Source organism: Dermacentor andersoni, chromosome 4, assembly GCF_023375885.2.
Source record: "Dermacentor andersoni chromosome 4, qqDerAnde1_hic_scaffold, whole genome shotgun sequence".
In the NCBI taxonomy this organism is placed as follows: Eukaryota; Metazoa; Arthropoda; class Arachnida; order Ixodida; family Ixodidae; genus Dermacentor; species Dermacentor andersoni.
The window spans coordinates 82,360,445-82,370,938 of NC_092817.1; the positions used below are offsets into that span (position 1 = coordinate 82,360,445).

At 47.4% G+C, this 10,494-nt stretch overlaps 1 protein-coding gene across 1 annotated transcript in view; it reads right to left on the reverse strand.

Annotated features, from left to right (window-relative positions):
* The window catches only part of LOC126536380 (sodium- and chloride-dependent glycine transporter 1-like), a 111,975-nt gene extending 102,988 nt beyond the window's left edge, over positions 1-8,987 (reverse strand). The window contains exon 1 of the mRNA XM_055073964.2: positions 8,236-8,987. Within this exon, the coding sequence (XP_054929939.1) occupies positions 8,236-8,271 (36 nt within the window). The 5' untranslated portion in view covers positions 8,272-8,987. The remainder of the gene's footprint in view (positions 1-8,235) is intronic.
* Positions 8,988-10,494: the final 1,507 nt, after the last annotated feature.

The following is a 10,494-nucleotide window of genomic DNA, read 5'->3' on the forward strand; positions in this document are numbered from 1 at the left end:
TCTGTGGTATCACGTTCCATGGACTGATGCGATTTCCAATGAAGAATACAAGCTTATATACAAAATTGCAACAACACTTTATAACCGCGATTCACTCGCAAGGGGTTCATAAAAAAGAAAAGGTAAGTCTGAAGGACGTCACTAGATTGCCGCTAAGCTATCGGCATTCTCGCTATTGCTCTAGCTTACTTTCTTGAAGGCAATCGTTCGTTTTCTTTCCAGATGTAGCCTGTCGTTTCTTTATTGTAAATGACGACAACGTTCCTACGCGTCACGAAATGTCACACATCTTCGTAGAACTAGAAAGTGTGCTCGCATTTAAAAACCAATTTTGTATCGCATTTCTTATTCGCATTGCGAGGCAAACGAAATGTCTGCCAGCGTCCTCACCTCTTCAAGGCGCCACCACCACCTCCCCCTACACATCAAGACGATGCATAAACACTGATAGCGGCAAATCAGTTCGGCGGAATCCCGCGACCCCTTTCAAGAACACCGATAGTATGTGCGCGCCGCTACGCCACACCTTCGCTTTCACTCAAGGGCTTCGAGGGGTCAACAAAATATTACGGAGGCTACTAAAAAGGCACGCCGATAAGCACGGCAGCGCGCGTATCGGAGATAAGGTGCGTGACACATGCGAGCAACATCCCGGAGTCGCGACTCTCGATAATAACGTCGCGCAGACGATGCGCGTGACATTGGTGACCGGTAACGGGGGCCGAAAGAGGAGCAAGTGGCTAAGGAAGCAAGCTCCACTTCGGTAGAACCAGGTATTATGCGCGTCCGCCAAAAAGGGGTTGAGGGGAGGGGAGATAAATAAACCGTTCCCTCGACTTTTAGTGCTTTGGCGGCTGCGGCTTATCGAAGAGAGCTGTCTGACGCGTGACCAAGCGTGTCGCTGTTGCCCTTAGCCATGGCAATGAGTGAAGCAACTCTGCGGGGCGCTGTGTAGCCGCCCATGGATAGCGGTGGACTATGAACGTCCAGCTCAGCGAACAGCCAGTCATCTCTGGAGGCAGAAATGAAAGTACGAGTGTTGACACTTAAGTTACGACAAGAGTCGAAACCAAAGTTTTATAATAGAAAGTAACGTAGTTAACAGATCTGATGTACTGCAACCGATCTCGCAAGCGAAACAGAATGAAGTCCGGAGCTAGAACGTCCCTCACAGCTATGATATGCACAATAAGCAATATAAGCGAGCAATTTCGTTATTTCACTTTCTATTAACATGAAAGAAACAAAGTGGACGATGAGCACCCTATTTTACGTGTTGCTTTTTAAAATAAATCTGTGCGAAGCCTCCCTTAGCAGCTCGTAAAATGATGGATTCAGATTTTCTTTAGTTAGCAGTACGTCATGTATACTACTCTTACGCCCGAAGCCAGCAAGATTTTTCTCTTCTTTTTTTTTTCTTTGCCAGAGGCGAATCCGGTGCTCAGTAGGCAAGTCGAAAAATGTAGATGGCTCTTAAGAAAATAATATGTTCATTCTCTCTCGTAACGCATCCTGCGAAATCTCCATGCATGTTTACGCGTGTTTTGTCGCCCGTAGCTTGTTCGCGAAAGCTGGCGCCTTTTCCCCGGCCTTGTTGCAACTGAACGTCCCTTACATTTCAAGGCTGAACGAACCGATAGTGATTGGCTCCAGGCGCTCCCACCACTACTTCCAATCGCTTCCTCGTCCTTTCATTCTCGTAGCGGCAAAACTCCCTTCCTCAAGCTGCCAACGTATTCATATTTGTCATAACTAATTAACGTCGCCTTCCGAAGAAGCCATTTTGATGCATACTTATACAGGCGGCATTTCAACCTGCGGAATAACTCACTTTGATTGAAAAAATTGTTTGAAGAAATGGCTCCTTTATTTGAAACGTTTAGCAGGTCCGACATATTTGGACCAGCTGTTATGTAGTTATTTCGAATAATAATTAAAAAAAAAACCAGCATCGTCAACGATACAAACACGAAGAAAAGGGAACACTCTCTTCTCACCCTAACTGAGTTGTTTCGGCCGCGCAACTTCCCATTTCTAGAGAGCGTTCACGTGCCACTCTGACAACTTCGTAGGTTCGCAACGAGAATGGATGTTTAGATTTCGCGATCCAGCGCTGAAAGCAGACTTGGTTGGCCCGTTCAATTACGCTTTATGCAATACATTTACGCGAGTTTTACGAAAGACCCAAATTCACCAGCCAACGGCGATTGAAAGAGCCGGTCTGAGGGCCCTCGTTGACACTCTTAAATTAAAGAATTTCATGCCAGTCACTTCAGCAGTCACCGAGACCACTTCTCCCGCAATCTCTTTAACTTAAGCTTCGTCTCAGTCATTGCATGCACTGCAGCGAAGGCTGCGAAACGAGTAAACTAATCGGGATTTAGCACCAGAAGATGGGATCACCCATCGTACTTCACTAATCGTGTTGTGGGTGGGCGCCGATTTAATTGAAGAATCAAGGAAGCATCAAGAACGAGCGAACAATTCTTTCTCCGTGACGTTCAGATGCGTGCTTTTCGTTTCTCACTTGCTGACGCGGCCAGTATAATGGCGTCGGCGTTCCTTGCCGATTCCATTTACCGGTTTGCGGAAAGAGAGCTTCGCGGTAATTGTAATTCATTCGCCGTTCAGCAGGCGGATGCGCACGCTACAGGCAAACTAGAACGAGAGATGAAAAGAATAAATAAATAAAAAAAAAAAACAAGACAGAGGGGCGTTTCCCCGGGACGCCTGAGAAGATAACGAAGCCTAATCCCGGTCTCCCGGTACGGCACGCTACAGGAAGGTGATGTGTATTCCGCGCCTGCGGCAACTGGTGGCGCCTGCAATACGCGAAACGCTTATAGTCTAGTACGATAATCGCGGGTGACGATTCGTTGATCTAGTTTATTTTATTTCATCTTATTCACGATGTCTTGCTGTTCCCGGATTTCATTTGTCAGGAAGTCCAAATGCGGATGAAATGTTTAACCGTTTAACTTACTCGCGAGTGAATGGCGCGGCTGATTGCGCAAGTACGTGTTCGCCGACGTTCCAGCAGACTTGCGGGTTTGGAATGATCAAAGTGCCGATGAAAATTCGGAGCTTTTGTATCTTCGCTACATGGACGGGAAAAAAAAAAAGAAAAAGGTCGCACGCAGACCGAACGGCATCTACTTGCGCGCATATTAAAATCCGATGTGCGTTCTTCGCCTCATGCAGGCACAACATTGCTTGACTCGAGCACCCACAGCGCTCGCAGTAATTCTGATTGATCGCGATTACACTTTCACGCCTTCTCGGTGTGCGATAAATGTGTCTAGAGACATTTTCTCACCGACCCAGGTAGCTAAAAAAAATTGTAAGCAATCACAAGTGCCCAAGTCGGTCGCAAGTTTTGTTTGTGATGAAGCGCTGTAGGCGAACGTCAACAAAAAGCACGTGTTACATTGTAAATAGATGGATGTTCCGCAGCTCGGCTAAACGCATTGAGGTGAATGTCGGGCATTAGCCCGGCTCGTTCAAGAAGAGCTTAACAGAGCTCGGGGTGCGCGAACAGGTGTGCCCGAGCCGTTGCGCTATAGCGACGTGCTCACGTAACTCTCGCTTCACCGCACCTACGCACCAAGCGGCGTAGCTGTTCGAACGTGCCATGTGGGTGAGCACCAAGGAGGTTTATAACCTCTTTGGTGAGCACCCCTTAAACAAAAAGGGGGAGACCTTTAGTGACTCTGCATTCTGGCCGCAATCCTTAAATTATTAGGCTTAGTCATTATAGGTTCATCGTTACGGAACTGAGGTGTCTGCTGGGGGACGTTTTAGGGCCCTTTATTAGCAGTTAGTTTTGTTTTGTTTTATTATTTGGTGAGAGACTAATAGCAACTACAGAGATACACAAGGCTCCAACGCAGCGAAAGCCACTGGCGGTTGGTACTCGTCTCATGACGCAGGGAACTTTTTTATGACGTACGAATGGCCCTCTTAATTGCTTTTTCCTCTTCTCGCAGGTAGTTACTCGTGCACGAACCTATTTTTTTTTTAAAGTTTTATGAGAACTCCTGCTTCTTTTAAAAATCTAAACACACATGATATATCAATAAGCGCATGTTCTCCTAAAATCAAAGCTGGGTGAAAAGGGATGTGTTCTTTGTAAAATATGGTAAAAAACGTCTTCCTCAGTGGTTCAAGTTTTCTGCATGAAAATAGGATATGGTTTACTGTTAGTTCATCTCCACATAGTTCACATTGGGGTTTGTCTTGCTTTGTTAGAATGAAGTTGTGTGTTAGGTGTGTGTGTCCTATGCGAAGACGGCACAGAATCACTTCTTTGAAACGCAGAGTGCTTAACTACATATTACAGAACACCTCATCCACCTTCTCATCCCTGAGAAGAAGGCTGAGGTCTTTAGTTAAATTGTTGGGACTCTCCGGGCTCTTGCCCAGACAAGGACTCACTGAGGTGTCCCAATTTTTAAAAAGAATCTATACCTAGTGTTTGGCGCATGATAGCCTAAGCTGCTTATGTGCCACTAAACCCAACTCAACTCAACTCAACTCAACGAACCTATTGTCGCAACACGCCCTCGAAAGCCCTGCCGAACATTCGAAGCGGTTTCTTTCATATATAGGTTCCAGGTTTTACGAAATTATACGGGCCATGCTAATAAATGGGCTGTACTGTCTTTGGCTTCGCAGACTTGTCAGCAGCGCCTTTCATACACTCCGATAGACCGCCGGTTATACGTCGTACGCATTATAATGAGTTCGCCAGCTCCAGTCCTTCATCTTAGTAGCACCAAAAGGAGAGAGAAAAAGCTTTTTATCGGATAACAGAGATTTCTGCCGTCATGCGGGTCACGTCTACCCATGTTCGCTGATTATAATTCACGCTGCCGTTTTCCGCGAGATCTTAATTAATCTCACGATTGCGGCGTTGGTCTCCTTTTATTCACTACATGCCTCAGTTTATATAAGTGGGCCTCTCTTTCTTTCCACTTCGCTTTATGATTTAATAATTTCTTCCTCAGTGGGCGAATGTGGCAAGCTAGACAGGTAAATGGACTCTGGGAGGTACGCTCCCTGCAAGAGGCGCTGAGCGCAGGCGTAATCTTCGGCGGCCGTCTCCTGAACACTGTGGAAAGTTACTGTGGACGCGAGGATACTCGCGCGACCACCGGTGCAAAATTATGCAGCGAGAGATAAACCCGTCTGGCGTCTTAAGCCGCTCGGAAGAAGAGCCCGCCCGCCAGCACTATAAACACTGCGCAACAAGTGCTACAGCCCCCCTCCCCCCCCCCCCGACCCCCCAACCGACCAACGCCTGATAAAACCTTTGTGGCAGGGGGTAGGTAGATAGAGGCATTACGAAAAAACCATGGACGCTGAAATCGCGAGATAGTCCTGATAATATATATCTTCGTATTCTTATATAGGGTATCCCGGCTAACGTTAGCTAAGCTGTTGGAAAAAAAAAGAGTTAGATAACACTGTGCAAGATACGATTTTAAAACCAATGGTGTTCCACAGTCAGACCTATGACGACCGAGCACTGTATGTTCTATAGTTGTATCGCGCACCGTGCTTTTTTTTTAATCCTTCTTTTCTTTCTGGTTGTACAGCTTGGCTAACGTTAGCTGGGAGAGTCTTTTTGATTGAATCATTAAGAACAACTTTCTTTCGCGTTTGTAGATATCATGTAGCGGAAACCATCATCATCACCGACGTACTTATGTCCAGTGCAGGAAGAACGCCTCTCCTAGCGATCTCCTTTACCCTTTTCTTGCGCCAGCTCACCTCCATCTTATATGCCCGCAAATTTTCCATTTTCATCACGTGACCCATTACGTGAGCCCATTTTCACCACATGACCCATCGCATCTTTGCAGTCCTCGACAGTGCTTCCTTTCTTTTGGCACACATTCTATAACTTGGTTCTAAGCGTTACATTAGCGCACAAGTGAAAATGTGTGGCCTTTAATACCTTGCACGAACGTGCGTCAGCCAAAGCAAATGGGAAGTGTATTTGCTGCCTACGCACCTTGCTTGAATCCACGTTCTCGGGCCTGACGAGTGATCAATTAAAGTAAGTGAGCGTTACCGGCGAAATCTGGCACATATGTCGCTCTGCTGTTGCAATGGATATGATTTATTCCTTTGTGTATAATATTTCGTATATAATGCGTATTCTGAATTTCTGTTTTAATATACAGTGCATAATAAGTGCGGCTAAATACATACCCGTGTGGTTACGTTCTTCTGAACCGTTCATAAAATTGAGTGTTTTGTGTATATACCCCTCTGCGTGCGTGTTATGTAAATTTGATACAGGAAACTGCTGTTTCCTGGATATGAACTGCCATGCAAAGTGGGGTTCGAAAGCCTGTCAAGCGAACGTATTTCGCTTTAGATTGGAGCCTCCCTCCATTTTCTTGGATGGAGAAATTAATCGTTGTTGTTCTTATAGAAAATGTTGGTGCATCTGCTCAACTATCCCGTCCCTTCTCCGTTGTGTATACGACAAGGCTAAACTTGTTTACATTAGCGCTTTTCTGTGGTGAACTACTTCATGAGCCTTGCGCCAGTGACCGGAATTCTCGCTCAGAGCGATACTTCTGTTTACAGACAGGAAGGAAAAAGAGAACACAAAGAAATCATATAGTGCCTGCACGTTTAACTAGGCCTCAAACCTTATATAGCTCTTTAAAAGTGGGACAGACTGTCTTTCTCAACGCGTACTCAAGTTTAAGACGCCGTAGCTTTGAAGGTGTAGAAGGAGCAGGCAAGCTGTTGCGCACAAATGCCAGTGCAAAGGAAAATTACCTGCAATCCGTTGGGCAGATGAGGGAAATTTGCGCTTTCGGCAACGTTAACGGCAAAATAACACTGTCAACGAGCTGCCCGTGTTCTTTTTCTTCTTTCTTTTTTTAAAGTAAACCAACTTTAGCCGGATTATTTTCAACAAAATAGAACATATAACAGATGATGTGTTCTAGCATAACAAACTTTATTCAACGATTTAAGAGTAATTATTTTCCTGGAGTAGCATGTCAGTCGAACAGCCAGGCTAACACCTACAGTGTATTATTAAAGCTTGTATCACTCTCCCTCTCTCGCTCTCTCTAATGGGTAAGCTTAACATGAAACGAAGCAAGCGTTTATGGCTAGCCGAGCCCTTTAGTGATGTTACATGTCCCGATTACCTTTAGCCGTTAGTCCGCCTCCACAGTGTTTACGAAGTCGACCTCTACGCATCCGCAACCCTCTGTTAACGCAACACTCTGGCTGTTTAGGCAAAGGTGTCTCAGCCTTTTTGACGATATTAAGTGCACTCAGTCCACGTTCCCAAACATTAATTCTAGCGACTCTCGACACCTACTGCGTCCAAATGATTGAGTAATACTCTCAACTTTATCGAAAGCTTGAGATGTCTCTAGCACGGCGGTCACACGATATAAGTGGCACCCGCATTCATACGCTTTGTAGCGTTTGAAATGTGGCGGCCCGGCGCTCTCTGTGAATTACATCCGACTATGCAGGGCACGTATGCGCAACAGCATGGCGCAAACATGCGAGGTTGTGAAACTTGAGGACTCACGGTCCCGCTTTCAGCGCACACGTGCAATTTTATCCGTATAAAACATATTTCACGCTGCGAGCCGGCCTTCCCTTCCTCTGTTGCATTACTCGACGTAAAGTTAATTGAATGCGAGCCGAAAGTAAAAGCCACGTGCTTCGGCCATTCCTGTGGGGCCCTGCGAGATATGTAGCGCACGTAATCCTTCTATCAGCTCTTCGTTGCGTGACAGGCGCGGTCTGCCTGCTGCCCAAGCAGGAAAAGCTCTGCGAACACATTCTCTCTCTTTAGTCCGATATCGATAGTGTCGATCGTTGCACTTCCACTAATGATACTGACGGCCCCGTTGCAGTCCGTTAAGATGACGGCTAGGCTGCGCGCCGCAACTATCCGAAAAAAGAATAAGAAGAAAAGATAATAAACCGGGCCCCATAAAAGTGGACCCCATAAAAGTGGACCACCCTTTGGGAAACGAAAACATTGAGGGAAATTTGAGAGGCACGCAAGACACCTGGCTCTACCAAAACCTCCGAGGAGCAAAAGGCGAAATACCTTCTAGGTACATTGAAGAGCGTTTACGCACGAGGCATGAACACGTGCTGCTACCGCCAATAGATTGCCCTTTTCCTTTTTCCCATCTTATTTGCCCTGTCTTCAAAACAGTTCAGAAAGATGAGACTCACCTTGTATCGCATCACTTTGACGGGGGAGTAGGCCATGGCTCTCCGAGGTGGTGCGGATGCCGCTCCCTTGGTCTGGAGTCCGTGGCTCGAGGTCGGAGAGAAACGTTCCCGGATGCTGAGCAGAGAAAGGCCAGACGGAGGCAGTGGAGGCTCAAGTCGCGTATCACAGATTCGGGCTGTTGCTGCTGCTGCTGCGCGCCACCGGAGAGCAGGTATTCACCAGCAGAGGCAAGCAGTCGGGGTCTTGTCTTTACTCTTCGCCGATACCGGGAGAGAAGAAGAAGAAAGGGAAAAAAAAATGCTCAACTAGCCGGTGGATCACGAGTTGCAGTTGCTCCCTCCTTGCTATAGCACGCGACACACGCGCGCGGATGCGAGGACTGTATTCTTCTTACGTGGCGCTTCGCTTCACGCTCCGTGCCCCGCGCTCTCCCGCACGCTGAAAAAGCCAGCAGTTGCGGGACTTATGTGTTCTTCTTTCTTTCTCACAGACAGCGCGGGAGAAAAAAGAAACAACAAATAAAGTACGAATCACGCAGCTGGTGCTGCTCGATATGGCGTTTCAAAGCTATACTAGATGATCTGAATAGTGGCGTGCGACGGGGCGCTATATCTACGGCCAAGTGCGTCGCACAACTTCGCGCGGTTGGCGAATGAATGGGTGGGCCCTTGCCGCAGAGGCCTGGCGAGAGTGCGCGAGGCTGGATAGAGAACGGGGAGGCACGTGCGTCGTGCCCAAGCTCTAGCGTACACACTGCGCGCGGCGGCCGCTCGGATAGCGCATTTTGCCTCTCGCCCGCTGACGTAGTTGAGAGGGCTAGTGGATCAACTTGGGCGAGGGCGCCGGCGGGCGTCATGGAGTCCGACGCCGCGCCGCGGCGCTGCCAGAGGGACTTCTGTTTCGGTCAGCGCGTTCCAGTTTGCGCAGGAGGAGCGTGCGCCAAGTTTTCTTCCGACGCGTAAGCGCTCGCTGTTATTGTGCCCGTGTATGTGTGTTTTGTGTTCGTGCGTGCGTGCGCGACTGCGTACTGCTGGTTGTACCGGCGTGTGCGTCATGCGCGCGCGTGTGAGTCTGTGCGTTTTGGTCGAGCGAAGGTAAATACTGCATCAGCAAAACAACGCCAGCTATATTGCGCAACAAACTGCAGAACGAAGCGTGCTGTACCGGACAGCCTAATATTTGTTCGCTTTCCTACTCTTATTTTCATTATTTTGTTCTTTCCTTCCGGAAAAAGAAAACTCTGATGTAATCCGCATTCGCTGTTACGAACATGTGTGTTTCTTCGCCATGTATACGTCTGCAGCCGATGCTGAGAACATTAACAAGAGAGAGAGGAAAGAAAGAAGAAAAATAGTAAAGAAAGGAGGAAAGAACTTCGAACTTTCTAGATTACATGGCCATGGAAAGGATGCAAACCCGCGATGAAGCATTCAACGAATGACATTTGGGGTCAAGAAACCCGTCACACGAACCAAGCTGAATAACTTTCCAGTGCAGGGCTCCTTTGTCAGGATCATGTTCCACCTTTCAGAAACACTTGGAGAACACTGCACTTGCCGTGTTCAAATTTTTCCAGCTTGAACCGGTTGCCTCTCGAGTGTTTTCTCAGTGAGATGCGATCACTCTGGTGGAGACGTTAACGAGCAATCCTTTTGTTGCGGAGATTAACTGACAGGCGTAGATACACGGATGGAACAAGCGTGGCGGCGGCTGGCTGTCGCCAGAGTGAAGACATGACATAGGGCGACACTTCACAGTAGAACAATGTTCGCCATCGGAATGTCAGATGGAATGCAGATTTCTGACTTATATCAATTGCACCTGACCAACCCTGAGGCATTGTCTTGTTAACTTTCCTGCTTTTCTTTTCGTTACCTCTGAACGGCTAACCCTAATGTTCGCACCACAGTTTCCGAATATTGGAGGAAATAATAAATTGTCGATGAGCGATCTTCTGTTCTTGTGCCGATGTGCTTCGTAGATAATGATACCGTTTATCTGCCACACGCGTGCTCCCCCTCGTAGAACTTTGTTTACTCAGATTTTTATCAGGGGCATCCGAAAACATCAGTCCCTTGCTTTAATGCGTACGGTTATTCCTCACAGGTGCCGAGATTACAAAATCGCTCGATCGCGCCCGCGTAGATATTGCCAGGAACGAGAAGTCGGCGGTCGTGTGTCATGCTAATGAACTCACACAGTGAAATCTGAACACGCGCTTCTCGTTTACTCACTTTATGCACATGTACCGCGAACAT